Source organism: Scaptodrosophila lebanonensis, unplaced genomic scaffold (genome assembly GCF_003285725.1).
Source record: "Scaptodrosophila lebanonensis strain 11010-0011.00,11010-0021.00 unplaced genomic scaffold, SlebRS2 tig00000123-arrow-arrow-pilon, whole genome shotgun sequence".
Taxonomy (NCBI): domain Eukaryota; kingdom Metazoa; phylum Arthropoda; class Insecta; order Diptera; family Drosophilidae; genus Scaptodrosophila; species Scaptodrosophila lebanonensis.
In genome coordinates, this window is record NW_022060581.1 from 1,815,469 (window position 1) to 1,843,383 (window position 27,915).

General features: G+C 35.9%; 1 protein-coding gene across 5 annotated transcripts in view; it reads left to right on the forward strand.

The window, feature by feature from the left end:
- Positions 1 to 27,915, forward strand: part of LOC115628748 (protein scalloped) — a 95,099-nt gene that overhangs the window by 23,014 nt on the left and 44,170 nt on the right. For 3 of the 5 annotated variants that reach the window (XM_030524955.1, XM_030524957.1, XM_030524958.1), the window contains exon 1: positions 23,531 to 23,992. The exons of the other annotated variants lie outside the window; for them this stretch is intronic. In XM_030524955.1, coding sequence (XP_030380815.1) covers positions 23,890 to 23,992 — 103 coding nt within the window. In that variant the 5' untranslated portion in view covers positions 23,531 to 23,889. Of the gene's footprint in view, positions 1 to 23,530; positions 23,993 to 27,915 lie in introns of those variants that run through there. 5 annotated transcript variants of the gene reach the window in all.

The window sequence follows — 27,915 nt, forward strand, 5'->3', positions numbered from 1 at the left end:
TTATTCTGTTCATCATGATATTGTAACAAAATTGATTATTTATTATAAACTGGCTTATTTATTACGATATTGTAATCAAATTTGGCAGCAATAAGTTTTAGAGAATGCTGCACTACAATCCTAAAACTTCATCAACTGCTACAAGTATATCTCATAACGGTCGTAAAAACGTAAAAACTATCAATGCCAAAATAACTTTTAGAAGCAAAAATTCGCCTGTTTCTTTTTTTTTTACCAAAACACACCCAAATGAGAATTTTGCTTAACTATTCCATGCAAATCAAGTATTGCCTTGATGAAAGTTTTGAACATGGCGAAGGGGTGGCGGAGGGGCAAGTAAAGGGTATCCAAATGACGGTCACGCTACTCGTTTTTCTTTTGGCGACCCCAGTAGATGCAGTTTTGGGCGAAAAACTTGATAGTTTGGAAAGCACAACACATATGCGAGTACTACGGGTATGGGTAAGTAGATTGTGATTCATGTTGGGTGGGGGTGCTGTATATGTGTACATGTGTGTGTGTGTGTGTGTGTGCGGAGTATGTTTTGGTGTAAGAGAAGAAGAAGCACATAAATTGATGACAACCATGCGAAGCTATGTGACTTTTTAGCAGTTTATTTGTGTGAAATAAATTGCCTGTAGTTGCAGAATTATCACGGTGACATGTCTTCAAAACGTGCACAAATGACAAATGTTTCCAATTGTGCAAATGTGCAATAACAAAACTAAAGACAACAACGAGAACAACAACAATGAAAATAGAATATTCAGCAGCACTTGGGAAGGCCAAGAGCTACCAGCGCTTCAATAGAGAAACCAGCCAGCCAACCAGCCAACCAGCCAACCAGCCAACCAACTCAATGACTGACCGACTGTCGTACAGTCTGTCCCTTAATAATTATCATTAACAATTTATATCTACTTATGCATGTATGTATGTACTCGCATTTGGCTTAATTCATAATTCACAAATCTCTTGACAGTCTCTACTCTCATTTCCCCATCTCAATGGCCTCAATCTGAATCCAGCACGAGTTCTCGGATGGAGTTTTGCTGACGCTAGAGCTCTTTGCTGGCTTTGCATAAATCATTTGTTCTGTTGCCAAATACAGTTTCATTTGAAATTTCATAGAACTTTCTTATGAATAGAGCCCCTTTGGAATGTATGATGCTTTCAAGGATAGAACGCTTTCACAATTGTACTTACCTACAAGGGAGCCGGTCTTTTGGCTGCCCTTGAAAAGTCCAATACTGCATTCGATTTCAAAATCTCCAGAGCGCTCCAGTCTTCAGCTCTATCCTCAACAGCACTTAATGAATGCCTTTCTGAATTTTAAATTCTATAACAATATCTTGACAATTAAAATATTTGAAGCAAAAGCGTACGCAGCTTTTTGCAAAGGGGACCCAATTCCAAATTTCCAATTTATTTATAAACATTAAATATTTAATATTCTTTGGGCTTTTAGAAAACTCATCCACGATTAGTTCTTCTCAATCCGCCTTTTTTCGGCAACTAACCGCCTGTTCATCTTTCATTGTGAAGGTGAGCGATTTTAAAAATTCGAACTCCAAAAGGGGGAAACGGGCTTCAACGTTTGTTTAAAAAATCTTAATTTTTTAACCGATCGACTTAAAACTTAGTTTGTATACTCTTAGAAAAAATACAAGAAAAACTGCTTAGTTGGTTAAAAATGTAAAGCATTAGAGAATTAAGGGTGGTGGGTTTGGTCTATTTTCTAGATTGTCCCCAGTACTTTGTTTTGCCGCATATTTTTTAAATATATATTTTTCCAAGACATACACATACAGAACTTGCTTATCAGTACACGACGACTGTCATTAACAACTGAATAATTTCAGCATTCAATTCATGCAACATGCATGCTTGTACTCGTGCTCGTAGTTTTTAAAGGACGAACACTTTTTCAGTGGCTGACTGGCTGGGCTAGCCATGAAAATCCAATAAATAAAATGAAATCAAATGCACAGCTTGTATGCAGTCGACAGTTCCCGTCTCAATGGAGGGATTGGCGAGCGGAAGGGGGGAAGGGGGGTACGTTGACCAACAGATTGCCATTGCCTGTCATCGTTTGCACATTGTTTGGCGTTGGTGTGATTTTTTGCCGCTCCTTTCGCTTCAACGATAACAACGTTATCTGTGCAGGGCCCCAAAAATGGAGCACAAATCAAAATGTAGTTGGAAAGCTGTCCCAACAGCTGTCCAGCTGTCCCTCCCTCATCGTCCTTCCTCTCTCCTCCCGCCTGTCTCGCCTGACTGCCGATTTCTCTGCTGCAACGCAAAAATGTAAAAGTATAAAGGATGCCGTCAAATACACCCGCACTCGTGCCACAAAAAAGCAAGCAGAAACTCGAAAAAACTTCGGAAAAAAACAGACCGACCAATAAAAAATATAAGTAAGACGGCTTTATAGAGGACTTAAGAATGCCCTGCATTGCAGACAACTTGTAAATGAAGTTGCATGTAATTGAGAAACAGATCGATTCAAAGCCGATCGAATGAAAAACCAGACAAGTGAACATTAATTATGGATTCGTTATAAAGAAATTCTTAACGTCCAACTAATTGCTTAAAAGCATCACATCATTTTGTTAAATTTTCATAAAAATATTACTACTACTATTTACTATTACTTACTTACTATTTATAATACCAGAATGTAAATGAAATTTAGTGGAAGCTTTAAAGAGTTGTGTGAACGTCTGATCTATGATTACTTGACATACTTAAGATTCTAGTCTTAAAAATACATAATTCAACAACATATAATGTAGTTAGTTTTACATACATCTTAGAAAGTTAAGTCTTTTAAAATAATACCAATATGATATTCAGAGATATTTAAGCTTAAGCTGAACACTTTTAATTGGTAATAAGAAATGAAGAATAGTCTACATACCAAGTTTGGTTGATGTGGGTTAAAGCGTCTTCGAAATGCAGGCGTTCATACAGACAGACGTCCGGACTTTTCTACATAAATTTGTTTGCTGTTTAAGAATATATCTACTTTATGGTGTCGGAGATGCTTCCTTTTACATAATAGTTTTATTTAAGGAAAATCGATAAAATCCATTAATGGAGTAATTTATAGAGAAATTCTTGAAAAAATTTGAAAAATAGAAAAAATTAATTGTGTTCAACCAATCGCGACGCAACTTCACAGAATCATCCACGTGACTACTATGAATATTGCCACAAAAGTTGATCAAAATCGGTTCAGCGGTTACGGAGTATATAGGGAACATACGTGCATACATACATACTTCCATTTTTATATATAAGATGCATTCTTTTTTTTCGAAAATATTAGAAAATGGCTGGTTCAGTGTCCTAAAGTCTTCAGCAATGTCGAATATTCGTGTATCAGTTGAGAGTTCAAGGCAGGGGACTTGGGGACTAATGTGGCAAATATTGTAGTCTAGTTTTAAGTTAAGTGTATTCCTGAATACTCTAACAACGTTCACTTTCAAGGCATATTCGGCATTCAGTGCTTGTCTAGTTTTTAGTCATTTTTTTATTACGGTATGTTTGCTTATCGAATCTTCTCTCTTAGAGACTAACGATAACTAAAGGCACATCTTGATCAAATATATTTATTTAATGAATTATGATTAATTATTGAGGTGAGGATATTTCTTCGTCGAAGTCGTGGCTTTTAGGATAGACCTGATACTTTGCTTTAGTCTAGTGTAATATTACTACTTTAGACCAACCACAGTTTCCATATCCATCTTTTTAGCCAAGATAACGTATCGATTCCCTTGCCGCCGTAATTACAGGGCATTGAAAAGGCCATAAAGGAAGGGAGTAAAAGCCGAAAATATGTGCAACATTAATTTTAACGTTACTGCACAATCAGAGTCCCCACTTTTTGCTCACTGCCCGGACTGACAGTGGCTGGCCGGACAGCCCGGACTGACTGACTGACTAGCAGGGTTCTGTTTTTTGTGGGTGTGTGTGCGTGTGTGTGTTGACGGTTTGGGGATTGCAACGCCATTGCCACAGCTTGGTTGGGAGGAATGGGTGTGTGTGTGTGCCATACACACAATCAAAATTCCATGCTGTGTCAGACTGATGGCTGAGAGGCCGTGCAGGAGGCTCGGCAGCAGTCATTCAGTTATTCACTCAGCCAGGCATTTAGTCAGTCAGTCAGTCAGTCAGGGTGTCCGACTGTCCTTTCCAGGCATTGTTTGACCAAAATCAGAGAGGAATACAATCGACCAGAAAACCCTGAGAGAAGGAAATTCCATTCCTCTAGCGTTATAAACAAAATGTGCATTCCTCAGTATATAAACGTATATGTACACATATACTATACAAGTATATATGTATATATGGTCGCATGTGTATTTCATAGTTAGTTCTATGGATTCTGCATTGCGTCTCGTCTGGTTTCGTTTCGTTTCATTTGAGATGAACAAATACACACACACACACACATAGCTGAGTGCGCGGGTGTGCATTCAGAGAGCAGTTCGTATGTCGAATTCCACTTACTGGCAAACATATTCATTTATATTCATCTCTAGATGCTGCGATTAACATATTGAACTCTCAACAGTTGTCCAAAATGCTAATTCAAATCGTTCATATAGCATATTTTCATTCATCTGCACATCGTTTGCGTATTTCAAAATATTTTTAATAGGACCCGACTTTTCAGCTTATCTTTATATTCAATGTTTAGCTGTCGACCAAAGGGGAAAAGGGTGTTCCCGCAAAAGGAGGCGGGGCAGACCCCATAGTACTCTGTCTGTTCGATCGTTTGTGCTTCTGTTCGACTGTATGAACATTGAGAACTTTTAAACTATAACAGCTAGGGAAACCAAACTTTGTTTTCTGTTACAATTTGGTTTTTTGTATTGATATGTAAGTAGTAGAGTATTAGTATTATCTCATTGATTAAATGATTGGGTGATTTCATTTTGTGGGATATTCTGTGGAGCTTAAAATCACATTAATTTAATGTTTAGAGGTATCCTTTAGTAACCTCCACTTACTATTGAATAATCTTTGAAATCAGTTATTGAGAAATTCTGTTGAACTTAACATGTCATAGATTTAAAGCTTGGAAAACGGAAGAGTAAGAAGTCAGAAATTATTTAAAAATGACCTCTTATTGATTAACTTGGGTGCAACAATAAGGGATTATTTAATTTGTAGCGAAATGGGGGGAGTATTTTAACAATTTTAGGTGACAAGTCTTCATTTTTGCAACAAGTGTTGTCTTAGGCAACAAATCCGTTTCATGTAATTCACGATTTTATTTTTGTACAGGCTTTTAGGAAAATATTTCATGGAAAATTCCGAAAAACAACAAATTTCATTTCTTTAATGATTGAAGTGTATGTTTAAAATCATTTCTATATGAGCGTGATTGTGCTGTCAAATTGTTTGTCACGCACACAACACTGTCTCGCCCTCGCAACAATCTGTCACAACAGAGCCGATAGCCAGCTGGATAGCTGCTAACTATTCTGCTTCCTCAACTGTTTTTCGGTGCAATCTGAAAATGCACAAAGAACCTTAAAAAAAGCGGAGCAGGAAGAGAGCAAAGAAAAACAATGCTTTCACACAATAGACAATGAATGACAGCAACAGCAACAACAACAACAACAGCAACAGAATTTGTATCCGAATCCGTAGCTGTGGCCGTAGCCGTAGCCGTAGCCGTAACTGTTGCCGTTCCGCCGCATCCTACTAATTCTCGTTCTCAAAACAGTCAGTTGTTTCGGTCTTTGATATTTGCATTTTGGCCTACAGTTTGTCTATGTGTGTGTCTGTGTGTGTGTGTGTGTGTGGAATGCATTCGACGCTGTTGTTGTTGTAGCTAAAGCTCCACGAATCAAATGAGTTTTTTTGCTCTCCGTTTGTTGTTAATTTAAATGTCGACACAAAGCGGACGGCACATGCAACCACCTCCGCCACCTCCACCACCGCACCAGCTGCACCTGCACCACTCCTTCTTGCCAATTCCAACTGCAGTTGGCCATCATTTCGTAGCCAGCAGTGGCAGACTTGCACATGTTAATTAACAATTTTGTTTGAATTCCAATTTAAGCTGAAATGTTTGAGCTGCCATTGTCTGCCACTGCCACTGCCACTGCCATTTGCCGTTGGCCGTTGCAAGTTAAAAGTTGGCGATGGCGATGGTGTTGGTGTTGGCGTTGGTCGTCTACCACTGGCTTTGGTTTTGGTTTTGGTGGTCAGGTGGATTTCACCTTTGACTGCCATCGTCATCGTCAACGCTGCTCGTCTCATCCAATGCGCCGAAATACTTCATTGCGTGTCGTTGTGGAATGTTTTCTTACTCGGCTGAGCGCAGCTGAACTGCACCGAGCTGCCCTTTTCTGCCTATTCCAATCCAAATTGAATTGCAAAAATATGGCAATTCAGACAGCCAGACAGCTAGACCGTCGGCCAAACAGCCAAACAGCCATATAGCTAGCCAGCCTGTCAGCAGTCGAGCTGTTCTTGTTGTTGTTGTTGTTGTTGTTGTTGCTGTTGTTGCTGTCGACTAACGTGAGGTTTTTGAGGTCGCACTGTTGATGAAAATTTAATTTTGCATTGCATTTCTTGTGCAGCGGAGAATTTCATTAACCATACACCGGCACATACACACTCACACACTCACACGGACACACACAGGTGCAGACGGGGCGTATGCGTGTTGTGTGTTTGTTGCTTTTGCTGTTGCTGTTGTCGTGGCGCCACTCATACGCCATGTTGCACGGCGCCTAGAAGTAGGCAATCAGTTTTTGTTAATAACCAGCCAGCAAATATGAAGTGACTGCCGCGCTTCACTTTGTGCACATTTGTGGTGCTGGTGGTGGTGCAGTGACTTAGTGGTGGTGGTTCGTAACCCAGTAGTTCAGTATAACAATTATATGTATAACATTTAATGCTATTCGTTTATACATATGGAACGAATCAAATTTCTTGCGGCTTTTGTTTGCATTTCTTTAATTGAAGCAATATTGGTGGTTCAGGGATCATAAACAATTGTTTGTCATGTTAAGATTCATAACAACTCTGCCTGGAATGCTACACGTACTTTTATTCAATTATTTTTATTTATTTCTGGCAAAGAACTGTTTGAATGAAAAGAAAAGAAAGAGAAAAAAACAATAATTAATTAAAGTTACAAAATTGCAAATTTTCTTTAGAAAAGAGTAGAGGTCTTAAACTATTAAAATATTTTAAATTTTTATTAAAATATTTAATTTATTTTAATGTATTTTATTTGTTTTTGTTTCTGACAAAGAACTGTAAATTTAAAAACATGTTCATTGGAATGAAATAAAAAAAAACGAAAGAGAAAAAAACAATGAATAATTAAAGTTACAAAATTGTAAAAATTCTTTAAAAAATAGTAGAAATACTTTGAATTAATATAAAAATATTTAATTTATTTTTATTTATTTATTTCTGACAAAAACTATCAATTTAAAATAAATAAAAAAAGCGAAAACAATACGATATTTCCAAAAATCGTTAAAAAAGAGAAGAGATTTTAACGTGCAACTATTAAAATATGTTTAAATTAAGATTATTAATTTATTTGAAATATACGAATATTTAAGAATATATATTTGTTTATTTTTCTTTAATCAACAAACAAAGATGTCGATGTAAAAAAGAAACAATACAATTGAGAACTTAAACTTATTTCTAATTATTGCTTATATTTTGATTCGTTTATACGAGTATCCACTGTAAGTGTCTGCCTAAGATTTGATTTTTCTGCAAGCGTATGTGTGTTAGGAGGACTCGTCTATAGCGAAAAATTATAAATTGTTGCTCTTTTTAAAAAAGAACCCATGGCTTAAAACAATATAGTTAAATAATAATTCATATTTTCTACATTAATAAGGAAATAATATTTCTTTGAAATATTACTTTAAATTTTTTTATTTCTTATTTTTAAACACATGTGTTTAAATCAACCTACTATTGAAAACTATCGATGGTGCCGACTATTGATGTTTGTCCACTTCTGACTCAGACTCTGAATTGTTAAAACAAAATATTATCTGCCCCTGTGGTGATTTGGTTTTGTCAAATCTTTATATTAACTAATAATATCAAATATAATAATTATTTTATTCCATGTTTATAAGCTTGTCTAGATAAATCAATAGAGACCTGTTCGTCCGTTTATTCATCTATTCGACTGTATGAACGTCGAGCTCTACTGAACCATAAAAGCTAGGGACACCAAACCTTGCATTGAGGCTCTTGCTAACTATATGCAGATCAAGTTTATTACAAGCCATATATAGCCAGGTTGCCATAGCAATGATCGCTACTTAAAACAATCTAAATAGAATAACTTTTTTCAAGTAATCTGGTATTTATACAAGTAAACGACTGTAAATCCCTTGTTTCGACTCTGAGTTGCACTTTCTAGTTTGTTTAGCTCTGGGTTAGCTCTTTCAATGATTAGATGAGCCAATGGTGATCGTATCGCGAATTCTCAGAAACCTTGAGTTGGGAATCCCTACTAAATAGTTATATGCGCTTTAAAATTGCTTTCATTTGATAGAGTCGCCCCGAAAGATTTAACACATGCAGCATTTGTAAAACGCATTTTTATTTTTTTGAAGTATTTTCTGTTGCATTTGTTTGTATTGTGGTTGCTTTTATTGCTGTTGTTGTTGGTCGAGTGCCCGCCAACGCAATTCAATTGCATGTGCGTGCATGTGTGTGCATGTGTGTGTGTGTATGTGTGTGTGTATGTGTGTTTGTCTGTCTATGAAATTATTGTATTTTTGTGTATGTAATAAAATGGACACACATTCTTTTTTTCTGGAATTTCACTGCATTCGTAATTAACTTCATAATTAATTTGGTCAAATGAACCCGGACAGCGTACAACAACATCAGCAACAACAACAACAATAACAACAACAACAACCACAGCCACTCATGTTTTTATGACTACTGTTGTTGTTATTTCTGGCTGGCTGGCGGGTTGGTGGCGGCTCATCATGGCTTTTGATTTAATGGTCAACATGTGGAAGTGCAGAATATATGTACAATATATATATACTATATATATATATAGATACATATATGTATATGCATTTCTGAATGGGCATTGAAGTGCAAATTTATTTATTGAAAATATTTCATGCAGCTTACAAATAAAACCACCACAACAACAAAAATCAAATTCTGTTAAAAATGAAATGAAATAAAAACCAACACAATTGCGAGCCTCTTCAACGCTCGTTTCTGACACTTCAGGCCCACATTTCAGGTGAGCTTCAGTTTCAGGCACGTAACTCATGAAAAACACGAACCCGATTCCTATGTGTTAGGTGTGCGTCTCATATTTATAGTCTATTCGCGTTAAATGATAAGCAAATGTAATACTTAGAAGTCCTTGCTCTCCCCAAATAAAAGCGTCTTTCACAATGGTTCCTTCTGGTTCCTTCTCCAGATAACTATTTTTTGATGTAGAAATTAAAACCAGCAGGTCCAAACATATACACAACAAATGAAATCTAGAATATGTTATACTGTGGCGGAGAACGCTCAGCGCACAGATAACATTTTTGAATTAGGCTTGGAAGCTTGAAGACCCAGAGGGCTTCTACATATGATGCTAGGAGCTAGGACTTCTTCTTCTCAAGTGCCTTTTCTGCAGATAACTTTTTATGAAATGGGCATGGAAGTCTGGGTCTTCAACCAGATGGTTTCTACAATGATGTGAAAGAGTGAAGAATGTTTTGTAGAATGAACTATGGCGAATAAGATGATAGCTTAACTGTCTTTTCCAATGGCTCTAAGTTCTGCAGATAACTTTTATTTTGAAGACCCAAATGGCTTCTACTATAGATATGATGTGAAAAGAGTGTAGAATGCTTTGAAGAATGAACTTTGGCGAAGAAGACTAAATGATGAGGCAAGGACTTCATAGCTCAACTGTCTCTAAGTTCTGCAGATAACTTTTATTTTGAAGACCCAGATGAGAAAATAGTGTCGAATAAACTTTGACGAAGAAGTCCATTAAGGAGCAAGAACTTCTATAGCTTCACTGTCTTTTCCAATGGCTCTAAGTTCTGCAGATAACTTTTATTTTGAAGACCCAAATGGCTTCTACTATAGATATGATGTGAAAAGAGTGTAGAATGCTTTGAAGACTTCATAGCTCAACTGTCTCTAAGTTCTGCAGATAACTTTTATTTTGAAGACCCAGATGAGAAAATAGTGTCGAATAAACTTTGACGAAGAAGTCCATTAAGGAGCAAGAACTTCTATAGCTTCACTGTCTTTTCCAATGGCTCTAAGTTCTGCAGATAACTTTTATTTTGAAGACCCAAATGGCTTCTACTATAGATATGATGTGAAAAGAGTGTAGAATGCTTTGAAGAATGAACTTTGGCGAAGAAGACTAAATGATGAAGCAAGGACTTCTATAGCTCAACTGTCTCTAAATTCTGCAGATAACTAGAGAGCTCATAAAATGTTCTTAAAGGTGTATGCTTCAAAACCTTACCATAAGGAAGGATTTGAAAGAAAGTATTAATCCACAACTATATAGCTCGTTGCACATTGTAAATTGAAATTGCTAATAATTTATTGGTTTTCTTCACTTGGTTGGCAATTGGGAAAAAAAAGCTTCTACACCACTCTTAATAAAAGTTTTAAGAGAGAGAGAGAGATCGAAATATACACAAATATTGTTTATAATTGACTCTCTAGCGCGAGTTAAGTGCGCTTTCGGAAGCAGCCTCTGTCGGCTATAAATACACAGGGGGCTAGGACTTACGGGCATTTAGTTTTAGTACCGCCGGACCCACAGCTCCATAGATAAGCAAACGTGCGTCCCACCCATTACATAATTGGAGAACACAAAAATGCAACAGAGGTGGGAAGAAGGCGGGGCGGTACGTTTAAAACAAACGAACACGCGCACACGTTTCGCAAATAAGTTAAATAATAATTGTGAACCGAGTGTAATAAAAATGGAGGCAAACAAATATTAAAAAGAGCTACGTACATTCCCATTATACTCGTACTTACAGTCTCATGAAAGCTTTTCCAATATAACTAACAGCAACATAACAAGTGGTTGGCTTCAGATAACGCCCGCTGCACAATGAATCACATTTATTTTCGGACTAGCCTAGGGAAAAATTTAAGAAGTGTGTGGTGCCTGAATTTGATATGAGTATGAGAAGGCATTCTTGAAAACTCTAACTAGCTATATAGTATGTAGAGGCAACTTTGGATAGATATATCTCTCCCTTCGTTCATCTACCTGTTCGACTGTATGAACGCCGAGAACTTTAGCGCTATAACAATTAGGGGCAACAAACTCGGCTGGCAGACTTGTCTTATCAATAGGCAGAGCAAGTTTATTATAAATCATAGGTAGCCTCCTTGTTTTGTGTAGTTGCCATAGAAAAGATAGGCGCGAAAAGCACTGTTTGTGGGAACAACTTTGTTGTTTATCAATACATCGTGTCTAATCTTAATATTTATAAGTTTTTAACAATGACAAACAATGCTCTGGAGTTTTATTAAAATCGCAGCACTATATCTTCTAGTTGCCATAGAAACGATCGTTGCTGAATACATTCTAAGTAGGAAAAACTTGTTGCTTATCCATATATCGTCTCTAATCTTAAAATATTAAGATAAGTTTAAAACAATGTTTAACAATATTCTGGAGTTTTATAAAAATGAAAGCACTATATATTATAGTTGTCATAGAAACGATTGGTGTCAAAACACTCTTAGGTAGGAAAACCTTTGGTACATACATAGTATATAGAAGTTTTTTACAATATCCTACATTGTTCTAAAAATTGGAACGCTATATAAAAGTGTAACATATTTAAACGTATTTATTTATCACAAAAATGTAAGCAAATTAGTGTTTATAGATTTTTAAGAATGTTTCACTATATATTTAATTTTTTAATTTGTATTACCGCTACGATAAACCCTCTATAGGAGGTGAGTGTGGGTGAATTAAAAGAATCAAAGAAACTCGAGCTGCGTTCACACATAATCCATTTGTGTACAAGCTTTGGTGTCTCTATCTCTTATAGTCTGTGAGATCCAAGGGTTCATACAGACGGACAGACGAACAGACTGACAGACAGACAGGACCTCCTTCTGCCTGTAACATTTTTAACTTGCCGCAAAACAAATATAAATATAGACATACATAGACATTTATTTGGTTTGAGGAAGCATTCCAAATAACTAAATAGAATATATACATGTTACGATTATCTCGCGAAGGCAGATCCCATAAATTTGTCGTGAAACTGACAACTGAAACAACTGATGAGCCTCATTTGTAGTTTTTTATTGCAATTAGTGAGTGGAAGAATAAAGACATTTGATTAAAAACCAAAAGAAAGCAGAAAAGCACAAAATAAAAATGTTGTGGATGGTGGCGATAAATCAAACAGTCGGTCGAAAGTCCTTTGTCGACGTCATGTGTCGACTAAATAACTAGAATAACTAGTACAGGGCTAGACCCTCAATGTTCAGATAAAGATAAAGGCTTATCTGACAAGTGCTCGGACGCGGCTTGATAAGTTTGTGCTGTTGCTACAAACGCGTCATACATGCTAGATATATAGTATTCATATTTATATGTCACTTATATATGCCTCGGAGACGTAGACGAAGAACTGCAATGCCTGAGCTTCTCACACCCTATAAATGTATATATACAAGTATATCTTTATATGCATATATCTCATTTATGTCTATACTCTGTACAATTCGAGGCGCATCATTTATTTGCTTAAATTGCTTCAATTCTTCTTTTCTTCCGCCCCGCTCCCGCCCCCACCACTTGAGAAGACTGGGCTACAGGGCATTAAAGAATCGCCCACGCTGGCACGCATCTGTCCGACTATATGCATATTATATATGTTCATACATATATATGGGCACACGCTCACACACACACACACACACATACACTTAATATATACAATATCGGTGTATATCTATATCTATATGTCTATTTCCCAGTGTTTAGCGGCGCGCATTTTATTTTTAGACGAGATTTCTTCTTATACTCATTTGGCGTCCATCCAAGCAAAATTCAAGATTTTTTGCAAACAAAACAAATTTAAAAAAAAAACAGACAAATACAAACATAATGATAATAATGAAAGGCTGTCTATATAGTATGTATGGGGAATTATGTACATTATATAATTCACAAGCAAGATCTGTAGTGCCCTCCCTTTCGTTCTCTGCTGGGGCCTTAAAAGTTTCCGTACCATTGACCGATTTGTTCTAGAAATATGCTTAAGGGCTTCTTCTTCTTCTACTTATTAGCCACAATCTGCAGTCGAATAGTCAGAAAGAAAACGCTTTCTTGTAGACCTCGACTTTTTCAATATTGAGCCCCAAAGTTTCTATACTAACAGATTATGGCGACTTTTTGGGGAGTGGAATATAGTATAGCTTTACTATAGCTTTAAGTAACAATTCTGCTCCTCAAAGTTTGAGTCTGATCGATTAACCAAATCATATAGCTATCATAGGAATGATAAGAACTAAAAAGTCTTTATATAAAAAACTTTGTTCTTCTTAAAGATTAAAAAAACCAAATTGTGTTTAGGTAAGCTTGTTAGTATACCCAATAATTTTAGCAATAGCTTTATCATATAGCTGTCATAGGAACTATCAGCGTCTTTGTTTGAACAAATTTTTCTGTTAATGAAGATAAAAGAATCAACTAACATACAGAAGAATCGTTTTTCAAAACAACCTGAGTTTAAGACTTTGAAGCAAATCGGGCGACTATAAAATATAGCTGTTATAGAAACAATAGGTGTACAAATTAAAACATTTTTAATTGGACATTAAACTGAAAACTTAAATGTGGCTCGCATGAGATGACTTTAACAAATAGTTAAAAGAAAGACTTTGTATGAAGTGCTTGTTTTTATTTAATGGGAAGGGTACCTTACAAGTTTCACGCAAAAATTTCCTGGCTATCGCTTTACGAGTATTGCCACTCTGGTCTCAAAATGTAAATAACATTCCCTTCCTTGTCACTTGGTTGGCTGTTCTTGCCACGCCCCCAAAAATATACATTTTGTGCCAAACTGGTGATTGCTCTTCTAATTCCGTAACACTTTTGAGCACCTCATGTGCTATTCGTTTATTTGATGTTTACTTGTATTCATTTATTGGACTGCAATCGTCATTCCCATACTACATACATAATACCCACAAATGCAAGTCATCGTCGAGCGTGTCGTCATTATCATCATATCATTATCATAATCGTGATTGTCGTCATCATCTGTTATAGACAAGTGGTTGGCTTTTACAGAGACTGACAGCTCAACATGTTCGCCGCACAATAGCCCGGGAATTGTGTGCATTTGAGAAAGAAATCGGCAGAGCTGATGCCAAATAGAAAATTATGATATCACTTCAGAGAATTGGGTGAGAGAGAGCAAGAGAAAGAGAGAGAGACTTGCATATATGACAGGAGTCACAACAGTGCGAGAACATATAGACATATAGAGAAATCCAGGCAGCAGTAAGCGCAATAAAAAATCCGATAAGCCAGAAAATAGAACATCGGATTTCCTAAATTTATATTAAAAAAAAAAAAAAACTGGTAATGCAACAATACGCGAAATTTCTAAAAATTTTTTTAGATTTAACTGAAATGAGATCTGTTTGTATTTAATTGTGCATTATCAGAGTTATGTGAGTGGGATTGGGAAAGAAAAACTGAAAGCAAAACCAAGGTTAAATGCTCATGGGAATCGATAAAGAATAGACTTTCCTTTCTAACGTGCATTTAAAGTGTTATTAGTTAAAGAAGAATAAGCCATAATCATCAAAACCTACCGAAGAAACTTAAATGTCTGACCAGTTTTGTGAAGAAAACGAAACTATATATTCTGATACTTTTTGTTTACTAACCGGTAACCTAAAATGTAGAAATACAGAAAACTTGAAAGAAAGCATTACAGAAACCACTCCTTAAGGATAACGCCATGCCTTCAACTGCAACTTACATTATTAACTCAAGAAGAAAATCTTTTTAGTGAACGATAGATTTGTAACATTTAGGATTAGTCTTAAGCAAAGCAAACATAATGGTGAACTTTATTGACTGCCTAAATATAGGATGATCAGCAGAAGACTCCAGCTAAATAATACTAATAATTAAATAAGTTAGATCGGAGAAGCTTTTCAACAGTAAAGAAGATAAAAGATAGATAGTAAAAGAGTCCTTCTACCCCGTTATAGAAGAAGATCTCCAGTCTACGATCATCTCATTTGTGTTAGCATGCAACCTCATGTGGTATATAAATACTCTATATATAGTATGTATGTACATACATATGTAACAAGGACCGCAAATAATGATTATTTAGTTGTTTTTTTTTTTACGAAAAAATCATTCACTTACAGTAATTTTGAGAAAGCGAGGAGTTTACAGATATCCTTTTTTAAGGATTATCTATGCATGTTCACCATGATTTATAAATTTTAATTTTTATCCATTCGGTTTGAGTTTTATTTTTTGATCAAAAATTAATTGATTAATTAAAAATTAATTACTGAAAAATGTCACTCCTTAATCAGTGACATTTTTCAGTAATTAATTTTTAATTAATCAATTAATTTTTGATCAAAAAATAAAACTCAAACCGAATGGATAAAAGTTAAAATTTATATATACATAAATTTTGTGCTTAATCCTTATAAAAAGGACAAAATTACAGCTTGAGAACAATCATGATTTTTTAAGTTTTATTTTTTTTTGCGCATCAATAATGATTATTGGTTAGTTTTGAAAATAAAACTCAAAATTAATCTTTAAATTGTGAGCGGATGAATAAAATGAAAATTATCATTATTTTGTAATTTTTTTAATAACACTTATAATGATTACAGTCCCTGATATATAACCTTTATTAGAACGATTGGTGCAACAAAGCAGAAGGTCGTTGCACCAATCATTCGTTTAAAAGCTTATAGTATTATTTTCTTTCTATCAGTTATCTATCAGTATAGATATTGGCAATTGTTCCTTTTCAGTTGGGCAGCACTGTAATGCTATGTAATTCTTTTTACTGACATATGTACATACATCGTCTGTTTCTACATATTATACAACTTTTTTTAATGCTGTTTGTTTGCATGATTGTATGACAACAAATGACTAAGTTGATCTTTAACTGAAACTTAATAATTTCTATGCAAACAATGACGCACACACACACACACACACACACACACAAACACACAGATACAAATAGACAAACAGACAGTGGCAGCAACAAGTCGTTGCTTTTTAGTAACCAGCCATGTGCCTGTCTCTTCGATTTATTTGCCATTATTTTCTCTGCTTTCTGCCTTGCATTACGCACAGAAAGTTGTTGACTTCGCAAAGAACAGCACATCATTGTTATGCCAGCTGATATATGTACATATATACACATATATATACTCACTACATATACTTAGTATGCCCATGTACTCCTCGTACTATGTGCCTTTATGCTTGAGTGTGTTCATAAATGAGTTTATGCTTGACGATCTTTTATAACCAATTTCCCAGTCTGTTGACAAAGTCAAAGCAATATAGTCGTATGTATGTATGTATTGTGTACAGATGTGACCCGCACACTATATTGTTTATAAATTTCCAAATCAAAATCTGAATTAACACTTCAAAGTAACCCCCTTCGAATAGAAACCAAGTCTTGCAATCCTCGAAGCAGTCCGATAAATTATTTTCTGATATGGTCTTTTGTACCTTCTTCGATTTGACTTATAGTAATTCCCCAATCGTGTCCATCGGAGCTGTGTTTTATAGTTTCGTGTACAACTATATGCGACGACTAAGGTCTTGTCTTGTTTTCAGAATCAAATGAAAAGTTCTCTTAAAATTCTGTTGACTGATCCATTAGAAATGCCAACAGTATCCGCAATATCTCTAATTGGCAATCAATTGAAGGCGATTTTAAAGCAACTATTCTTTGATTTAGTACCTTCTTCGATTCATTTTCCCAATCCTGTCAAAACGGAGTGTTTTTTCAGAAGGCTTACGAAACTAATTCCGGTAACTACGGTGTCTTGTTTTTAGAACCAAATGAGAAGTTCTCTTAAAATTCTGTTGACTGAGCCATGATCCATGGATATTATTCTAGATCTTAATTGTAAAATAATATATTATAATATACTTGTAATATAGAAACCATCTTAAAGTAATCGGCATCGACAGCACAATTTGTTGATTTATAAAAATATTTTTTTTTTTAAATAAATAAATAAAATAAAAAAGCATCAGAGCATTATCTCTAACTGCCAATCGATTGATCATGATTTTAGAGCAACAATTCTTTAGTTTGATATTGGTTTTGGATGCGATTCTTCAACGCTTTCTGGACTTTCTTTAAAAACTTAATGCCATTCATGAACTTGTGTTTATCACACAGCCTCTCTATGTATATCTGCAATATTCCTAGCGTTTTGGCTGCAGAAATTCCATTCCATTCTTTACACAAAATTAAATCGTTTTTCTTTGTTGTAAAATTTCGAACAATATACGTACAAACAAAAATTAGCATTATACTAATTGTGCTTTGTCTGGAATTTTCGGTCCATCTTTGTTTTGAAATTTATTTACATATGATCTTTACATTTTATATACATAAGTAACCCCTTAATTTCTGAAGGCTTAGTTTTAGTTTTGGGAGTAGATTAGAGGAGGTTGTTTCAGAAATTGAAGCAGAGCTATACCGAAAATCTGCGTTTGACCTAAATCGCATAATAGTTCACTTCTCATATGCCCTCTCCTATTTGTTTATACATATTTGAGATTTCCTGCTCAGACAGAGCTTCATACTTTTGTTTATCAAGTTTACTCAGCGATGCAAGATTTGAATAGGGAGGGCAGCAGACTAGATAAGGCCCTAAAATTAAGTCGAAGCAATTACGCCAAAAACAACAAGCCATAAAAAACGACAAACAAAACAACAACAACTACAAAGCCCAACTGTAAAGTCAAATTTTAATGTGCGCGTGCGCTCATATTTATTTATTCAGTTTACAACCCAATTCGTTTTTAAGTTGTCCATATTTAATTATCGTAACATAAAGCAGCAACGAAACTGACGCACAATGGTTCAACGGCCACAGCCTTTGGCCAAAAGCAACAACACGGCACAAAACAATCCGACGATTTGTATGTCCACTACCCGAAGGGTTAAAGAGTTTAAGGGAGTTCATGCATACATGTATGATTGAAAGAGCTGGAGGAGTTGATATAGACATCTTTGTCTGTCCGTTTCACCGTTCTGTTCGACTGTATGAACATCGAGAACTTTTGAACCATAGCAGCTAGGGCCAACAAACTTGGCGAGTAGACTTGTCTAAGCCATGTGCAGAGCAAGTTCATTGCAAATCATATGAAGTCTTGTTATTATTTTTGGCATAGCAACGATCGGTGCCGAAATCGAACCAATACTTTTTTCTTTAGAAAGATATCTTCAGAAAATCTAGTAGTTATGAGTTTTTGTTTTAATGGCTTACTATAACCTGAAGTTTCCTCAAAATCAGTAAACTATAACGCCTAGCTGCCATTGGAACACTAAGTGCAGACAAGTTGTTAAAAATATCTTTAGAAAATTTTGTATTTATAGTGTCTCACAATAATCTGAAGTACTATCAAAATCGGTGCACTGTAACATATGTTATCGAAACGATTTGTGTAAAAATGTTTGAATTGAAGAAATGTGGTGATGAGAGGGGAGAAAGGAAGCGATACAGGGGTCGGACTTCTGCTCTTCAAATAAAATTTTATTCAGTTCATAATTGTAATTAAATATTTACCATTTCAGGAAGTAATATTAAATTATCAGGCCCGTTTTCAAATTCGATTAAATTTGCTTCACAAAATGAAAGTTTAGAAGCAATATATTTGTAAAAAATACTTAACTTGTGATTTGTATTTATTGATATTTCATATTTAACAATTTTGTACCACTGTGCGACGCGACGCAGATAAAATGTACAGCAATAGCAACAACAACAGAGACGTGAATTGGCGCGCAGTAGTCGCTGTGGCCGCTGCTACCGCCATCAGTGCTGCCAGTTCTAGATAGTCCAAAAAAGCTAAATCAGCCATTGAAAAAGGTAGAGAAATTTCTAAATGAAATGAAATGATTTTTGAAACTATCGTGTTTTTTTGTTGATGTGAGAGCAGCATTTCTGGATAGACTTGAAATTGTTTGATAAAAATTCCAATTTTAGAAATTCTTGTGTTAAGTATTAGATTTTCTTGAGAACATCAAATCGAATGCCATAAACCAAGATTAAATAATTTTAAAAATAACTATAAAGCTATAAATGCTGTCGTTAGGTAGTATGGAATTGGTGTATTCAAGGGACATTGATTTTATTACTGACACATCACTTACCAGTAAGCTATTAATTTTGTTATTAAAACACGCAACATAACTGGTTCATACATTGTTAATATAAAGACATTGCTTGTATCGCATTCATTTATTTATTTATGCCAGTCGGTTTCCACAGCTGACGGGAAAAAGGCTAAATCGGCAACACTCGCCGCTAGCTGCTTCTACACTCATCGTGGAAATATTTCAAAAATGTCTTGAATCGTTGCACATAGCCAGAATTCCAAGCAAAAACATGTGTGTGTGTGTGTGAGTAGCCTATGTGGTACCAAAATGCGGAGCGCTTCAAGTAGAAGAGATACAGAGAGAGAGCGCGAGAGCCTAGCGAACGGTAGCAGCTCGCACCCACACACACACACAGGCAGACAGTGTAGAAGAGCGTAGAAGAGAGCCGGTGCGTTCATATAAGACATACAACAAGCGTACACATTTATGTACATATACACATAAAGTAAACTGTTGAGAATATGGGGAAAAAAATAAACGAAAAACTTGTTCCTATCTAACAATAAGCGACAAGATCAGGCGCCTTGCCTGCTTGCTTGCTTGCTTTGCCTTTACCCGCCCATTTTCTACATCATCAGTTGGCCAACTGGCTAGGCAGCCTTTGCTTTGCTTTGCTTGGCTAGTGGGGCAACTCCTTCACTCTCCGCCACCTGTGTTGTGAACTGGCTTAAGCCACAATAACAACAACGACAGCTACTACCTACAGCTGGCGTTGGGCGACAACCAGCGAGGCACAGTGTGCCAACAACAAGAAAAAGCGCTGCTGCAACAAAAAGACACGACACATGTGTTCATACGAACAGACAGAGAGACAGACAGACAGACAGACATACATATAATAGTTGTTAAACTTGCTTGCTGCTAATACATACATACATACAAACATATAGACACACAAGCACACACATATATTTAGGTACAGCTTTTACGCTTATGTATTGTCAAGCTCTCCACATCTACCTTTCATTCTATTGTATTTCTGATATTGTTGTTGTTGTTGTTGTTGTTTTGTTAACTAACCACTTGCCACTTCATAATAATTTGTGTGTTGGTACCATTTCCAAGCCAATGTACCAATTTGGTTAATTATTTTAAGTACGCGCGTGTACCTGTGTGTGTGTGTCTGTGAGCGTATTAGCGAACAATCGTAAGTACTACACACCTGGTAATTATTAATAACACACCCATTTATCATCAGTTTTCAATTTCAGTTTCAGCTGAATTGGCAAATGTAACTAAATCCCAGATTCTTTAGAATCAGCCCCCTAGAAATTATTACAATGCATTGGCATTAAATTGATTCATTTTCATTTCCCTAACTAAGTCTTGAAAGAATTGAAACTGGAACTTATTGGGTATTTAAACAAATTACAATAATTATAGAAAATTAAAGTTAACCTAAAACTCAAGTGAATTGAAATTAAATTAATATTAAATGAAATATAGATTTAACTAAAAATTAAAGTTTAATTGAAATAATATTCCAAAATAACATTAATTAAATTTAATAAATTTAAAAAAAAAAAATAAAATAGGAAAATGTAATACATGTATTACATAAAATATTAAGTATAAAATAAAATAACATTGAAATAAATACATAACAAATGCAAAATATAAATAAATTAAAATTGAAAAAAGTCAATTTTTAAAGATTAAAAAGAAAATGCTACAAAAATCGATATCCGTCCCATTTGAAAAGGATTAAATATTAATTTATAGAAATGGCCTGGTATTTAGGTTTAGCATTTAACATTTAACCTCCGTCTATTCCGATTATATAAGATTAATTTGTTTACTTTGTTTTTCCATATAAATAGGTACAAGTATCGAATCGCTGCTATAAAACGGATATATTATGAATACACATACATACATATACGGGGGCTTAAGTCTCATGGGGCATATCATCAAATTAATTCACTGAGTTAATTACCTACCTGTCTTCGAACAGTATAATTTAATAATTGAATACACATTTTAAATCCAAAAACTCGGAGAGTGGGGAACGTTATTTTTTTTGAAATTTGTTGCAAATTGTACCGTTGGGTACGGAAGCAGGCAGCGATTGCGGAGTACTTTTGTACCAATTTTTGCGGTTGGCTTCTTGATTTGCCGTCCTTTTCACTGTACACATAATTTTCTTATACCAAACAGTGTGTGTGTGTATTAATATAGACTGGAGTTGTTGTTGCTGCGCCTGTTCTTTTATGCCAACAACAAGTGAGCGCGATTGCGAGAGAGCAAAGTAAAGTGAATGAGAGAGCACTGTGTATTAGTCACAAGTAGTATAAGAAGAATGAAGAGAGCGCAACTTGTAGTCGCGCGTGTGCCATACGCTTTACTATGTGTATGTGTATGCTTGTTGTGTGTGTATGTTTGTGTACGAGTTGGGGCTTGATCGGATTCGTACTTGGTTGTCATCGTTCTTTGTATTGGGATTCAGTCGATGAGTTTCTCTCGCTTCTGCGCGTTGCGTGTTTCGCATAGTTTCCGCGATTTTTTCGTTGTCGTCATCGTTTGTCAGTGTGTGTGTGTTTGGCTCGTGCGTGTATTTTATTTTAATAATAATATACCAACGTATATACATACATATATCTATATTATTATTATTTTATTTTTTTCTACGCAAATTTTGACAGCGCGTTAATTTTTTTTAACCATATTTTTTTTTAATTTTGTGTATCCAACAAGCGAAAAATAAATCATGTTCTATTTTGCCGCCTTTATTATACCGTGTGTGTGCCAGTGCATGCGTGTGAATGTGTGCGCTTATGTATTTAATTGAATGAACAAATTTTATTTTTGCAATGCGCGCGTTCTTCAGCTTGTTGTTGTATTGTATTTTATGTGTGTGTGTGTGTATTGGTTGCCTGCCTAAAAATTAGTGCACAACAATGAATGAGCAAGATAAAAATCTTTATGGCCTATGGGTTGATAAAAAAAATATACATGCTTAGCATGTACATATGTACATTTGTTTGTACGACCCAAGAAGTTACCAAGCAAGTCAAAAACACCTACGCGGCAGTCGCAGCCACAGTAGCAAAAACTACAACAACAACTGTAACCACAACAACAATAAGTGCAAACAGCAAAGTTGAGGTTTCATTCAATTGTGTGTTGTTGCTTTGCTTGTTCATGCAAAACTACAAGCCCATGCAAACATACACAAAAACACTTATACGCATACATACATACATACATATGTACGTATGTATAAGTATGTATGTTTTGGTTTGCAGCGTGTGCAAAAAAAGAAAGAATTGAAATAAGCAGGAACAGCCAACAGGCAGTGTGTAGATAAGTTTCTCGCTGTGTTTCTTCTACATATTGTACATACATACATTTGGCTGTGGGCCACACTCACAAAAACACGTACATACATATTTCGCACACTTACGCGTGCACAACTGCAAAAGACAAACTCTGCCTGTGCGCGCGTGTGTGTGTTTGTGTGTGTGTGTGTGTGTCTGTGCTTGAACCTGACGCAACCAAAACAGTTGAGTTGGGGAGGAAAGAGGCATGTTTCATGCTAAAAACTTCTTCAATTAAATTAGATTCACAGTAATAAATAAAACAGCGCATATACACAAATACATACACACATACTATTCATATGTATGTACATATGTATATTCAAATAAAATGGGATTAAAAAAACTTGAATTTTTGTTCTTAGCTTTTTAATTTTGTTTTGTTTTTGCTTAAACATTGCCCTGCTGCTTGCCTGGTGGCTCTTGCTCTTTCTTCGTACTCTTATACACGCTAATTTCCCCATTTGCTGCACCTTTTTTCAGCCGAAAGGCGAACACTCACACACACACACAAATATCTATATGTGCATGTATGTATGTATATATCGGTTGAAGCCAGCTGCTGTGCATGCACACTCATACATACATACACCATTTGTGTGCATACATATGTATGTTTGAAGGAGTTTCCAGCTCCAACGCATGGCAAGCTAACAAGTTTTTGTAACTTCAAACATAAATCTTTGCAATTTGCTCCAAACAGCTTAAAAATGTATTACAACAATAACAACAACAAGAACTGGAGTGGCGTGCAATATTAAAAGTTGCAAGTAAATAATAAAAAAAGAAGAAAAACAAAACGATACGAAACGAAACGAAACAAGTCAGCCAAAGTGCCGGCAAAGTGCGTTGGGATTTCATTTAAAACGACAATAATAATAACAATAGCAGTAACAACAACAACACCAACAACGACGCTTTCATGTTTGTTATCACAGTGCGCAACCAGTTGATGATAACACACATCACGTAACGACATCAAGAGAGCAGCAACAACAGTTTATTAATAACAGTTACCAATAGTGTGGCGTGCGTGAGTGTTTGTGTGTTGCCTCCGCCTCCTACTCCTCCTCCTCCCCTCCAACGATACATAAACTGGCTGCATGAAAAACATCACAAGCGCCAGCACTTGCGGCACAGGGCTGCTGCAATTGCAGAACAATCTCAGCAGCAGCGAATTGGACGTTGTTGGCAAACCAGAAACAGGTGCGTTCTTTTCTTTTTCTTTTTTCTTTTTTTTATTTATTTGTTACAATCCCTCTCTCCTTCACTCCCCTTCGACTGAAACTGCATCTGCTTTTTGGTGCTTTTTTTAATGCGCACTTCTTGTCGTCGACTCGTTTATTATGCCAAGATCACAATCGATGGCTTATTGCACGAGGTGGATGGGGATGGTGCTTCGAAGAGAATGGGGATGGGGGACACAAGTTACAACTAAGACCACCCTCGGTTTATTTCCGCCATCATCACACTCATGTGAGAAAACGTGAATTGTAAAATGGAATATAAAATGAGGTCAAATAATCGTAGATTAGTGGCCAGAATCTCAATGCAGTAAAGAAACATTTTAGGGAACCAAGTTCTTGAAGCTCTAGTCCAAACATTACTCCCTGAAATCCAAAGAACTTTAAGAGCACAAATTTGTTGATCAAGTTCTACTAATTTTTCGGTGAATTGTGGCCACATGACTCTATATATTACTTCCCGGATTCTCAATGCAGCAAGGAACCACTTCCAGGTAACACTAGGGAACAAACTTGTTCAATGGCTTCGAAAACTTAAAGCCTTCTTATGAAGTGGTGGCCGCAACACGCAATTGTTTCTACTTTTGCGGCAGTACTGTTTTTAAAGGTATCTATGTATACATATGTATATAGTATGGTATGTATATGAAAAGTTGGAATTTAATAGAGGATTTTCTGCGGAAAAAGTCAATGAAATAGATTCTCGAAAAGCTCAAACTTTTAAAACAAGTTTCCTTTCGCAGTGTAGGGGGAGAATTAAAGCTCCACTTGGAATTTATTTTATTTATTGGTGGAATTTAATAGAGCATTTTCTGCGGAAAAAAGTCAATTGGCAATCAAAGTACAATTCAAATTCAAATTCTAAGGAAGTTAAAATTTGTACTCAAGCTTTCTTTTATGGCTCCATCTAGATATAAAAAAAAACGGTTTTGATAAATTGTACATCGCAGGTGTAGAAGACAAATAATAAACAAATCGGAGGGAGATGATAACAAAGTTGAATTAAATTTACACACATGAAGGAAAATAATTGAAAGACTGTCATTGTGAAGTTACTCTGCATTAAAAGCATGGAGGAGGTTAAGCATCCTAGGTTCCAGTTCTGATCAAGTCTTCGCTCCAATATAAAATATTGAGAAGGCAGTGACGAATTAAAAGGCTTTTTGTTTCCTTGCTCTGCAGATAATATATAGATTTTGTGGGTAATCTAAAGAGAGAGCTTACTACAGCCCCGGGTCTGCATGCAATCAGGATCTTGATTCCTTTTCTGGAATGTCCCTCAGTGACTTCCCCGATTCGCCTTGTATCTCCTTAATTTCTTCCCAAAACGGTTATAGCCAGAACTCACAAGAGGCTCACACGAGTGCAGTGAACCGAACGGGATTTCACATTTACGAGGCAGAACAGTTCTCCTAAAATGGTCTTAGAAATGCGAGCAGCAATGTCTTCAGTTGTCAATCGATTGATGACGATTTTGAAGCAACAATTCTTTGATTTGCACAACGTGTTGTTCATCAGTTGATGTTGATGTTCTTGGTTGACTTGGATGTGGTTCTCTTCCGCTTTCTCGACCCGCTTAGAACATTTTGTGCTATTCGTAAACTTGTGCTTTTCACATAGCCACCTTATCGAAAGCGTTTACACAAAATCGAACCGAACTTCTTAATTGAATAATGTTTCGGATATTTCGAGAAATGAAAAAATCACACAAGCCTACATACTCGCACGTAAGAAGAATGAAGAAAATGGAATGAAAACTCGACACCACATCGAAACACCCAATCGATTTGCGGGTCGTATTTGTGCACAGAGCTATGTCATATCACATAACGATCAGTTTTCGATCAGTTTAGGAGAAACACCACAAAAAGCTAAATTTGTTCAAATACAAGTAGGAAGTTGGTCAGTGGAGAAATTTTGAATGAACAAATTGCGGGGATTCACAGAGCATAGAAATAATACGCGTGCATATTATCATCTTATTTATAAATCAACTATAAATGCACTATGTAAAGGGTATATACGAGTATATATATAGTACATATGTATGTCTGTAACAACGGTTGCCTCAGCCTCGACGGATCTTCGAACAATTCCAACCATTGTCTATGGACTGTGACAAGCTTTTACAGACATTCATATGTACGAGTACACGTACATACCTACATCTCTATATGTACATATCTATGTGTTTATATAGGCGGGCATAGTGCTTAAAGTCAAAAACCGAACCGAACCGAACTGAACTGAACGATGCCAGCCAGCCAGCCAGCCAGCCAACAGTTGTCCAATTATGTTGTTGTTATTGTCGTTGTGAGCCCCGCAGAGTGAGAGTTTTCATCTGTATGCGTGCCTAGCATTTTGAAAGCCATTAGCGCAGCGCAGGTTGGCCAGCAAGCAGTCTTGGCCTAATGCTTTCAACAGTTAACCGCCTCATGCGCGTGACTGGTTGTCACACATTTCTATGTTGTAGCTACACTGCAAGAAAAGCCATAATAAAGCATCTTTGACGAACAAGCACAGCTCCAAATAAATGCTATGGGTTCAGCTGTTGAAGAGAATTTCAAAACAATAATGGAAATATGATTTGCGTGATATTACTTTTAATAGACTGCCAGCAGGACAGAAAAGTGCGAGCGTTCATATATGCTTAAAACTTTGTCCATAGCTGTTTCATAACAAATGGCGCCCCATATTTAAGACTTTCTATCACAAAAAAAAAAACCCTTTTCAGTTTTTTTTTCTATTTTTAGAATCTTGTTTAAAAGCACAATTACTCTACTTATGATACTTATATAAATAGACATCTATTGGCAGAGCAATGGGTTTCTTAGGTCGGGCCAAGCAGTTTTCATGGAGCTTATGCAGTCCTTTTGCTTCCAATTCTAGAAACATCAGCTTGTTTTACTCGAAACTCGAATTGAAGTTGATTAGAATCAACTACTTCTTCCTCGTTGCATCATTCATAAGCGAGTCATACTTATTGTCACTCTTCTAAGCTTTAATGTAAAACTTAGGATCAGCAACATCTTCCTTAATTTTCCCAGTACACCCCATTTAAAAAGCAAGTCAAAAACAAACTTTCTGCACCAAGACGACTTCTACTCTACGATTTAAAGGCGTTCATACAGACAAACACCCAGAAAATGATGACTGTTTCGTTTCACCTATCGATTGGTTTACATGGGAGAATATTTCTAATTTTCGGCCAAATGTAAATCTATTAATTAACTTCTTTTATAATCAATTAATTACATTTGAAGTCACACATCGCTGATTTTGTTCAGTGTACACATATCTTTGTCGTATTATATGCTAAAGGGAGCTGGGTAGCTGATGGGCTAGCCCACCAAATGCTCGGGGCAAGCCCACAGAATTAGTTGGCTGCTTGACTGACTGACTAACTGACTGACTGGAAGATCAACAGGCGGATAAACGCACGCGAATACATTAACATATTATGTTCACTTGTGATGGTAGACCAGGTTCTGTTCCACAAGAACTACAGTGCTCCTTTTGTATAGTGGAAAGTATGAAGTACACATAGGTGTTACTGTTTTTCAAAAACAGACTCCCCTGATAAATAAACAGATCTACTTCTATATATATATACTTGTAAGTAGAATAGGTCTTCACATAAGCCCCATTAGCTGGCTAACGGCTTAGAGTTGACTATTTTGTTGACAACAACAAAATACTTGCGTTAGTCAGAAAGAAACATCTTTAAGTTATCTTAAGATAATAATTGTATATGTAAGTAGCCGAGCAGCTCATCAGGTTTAATTAAATATTAAAGAGCTCTATTTATGTATAATTAAAATGAGCTGCTTAAGAAGTTAGGCAGTTAATTGGCCTCAAATAAATCAACTTTTTGGTTGGTAAAAT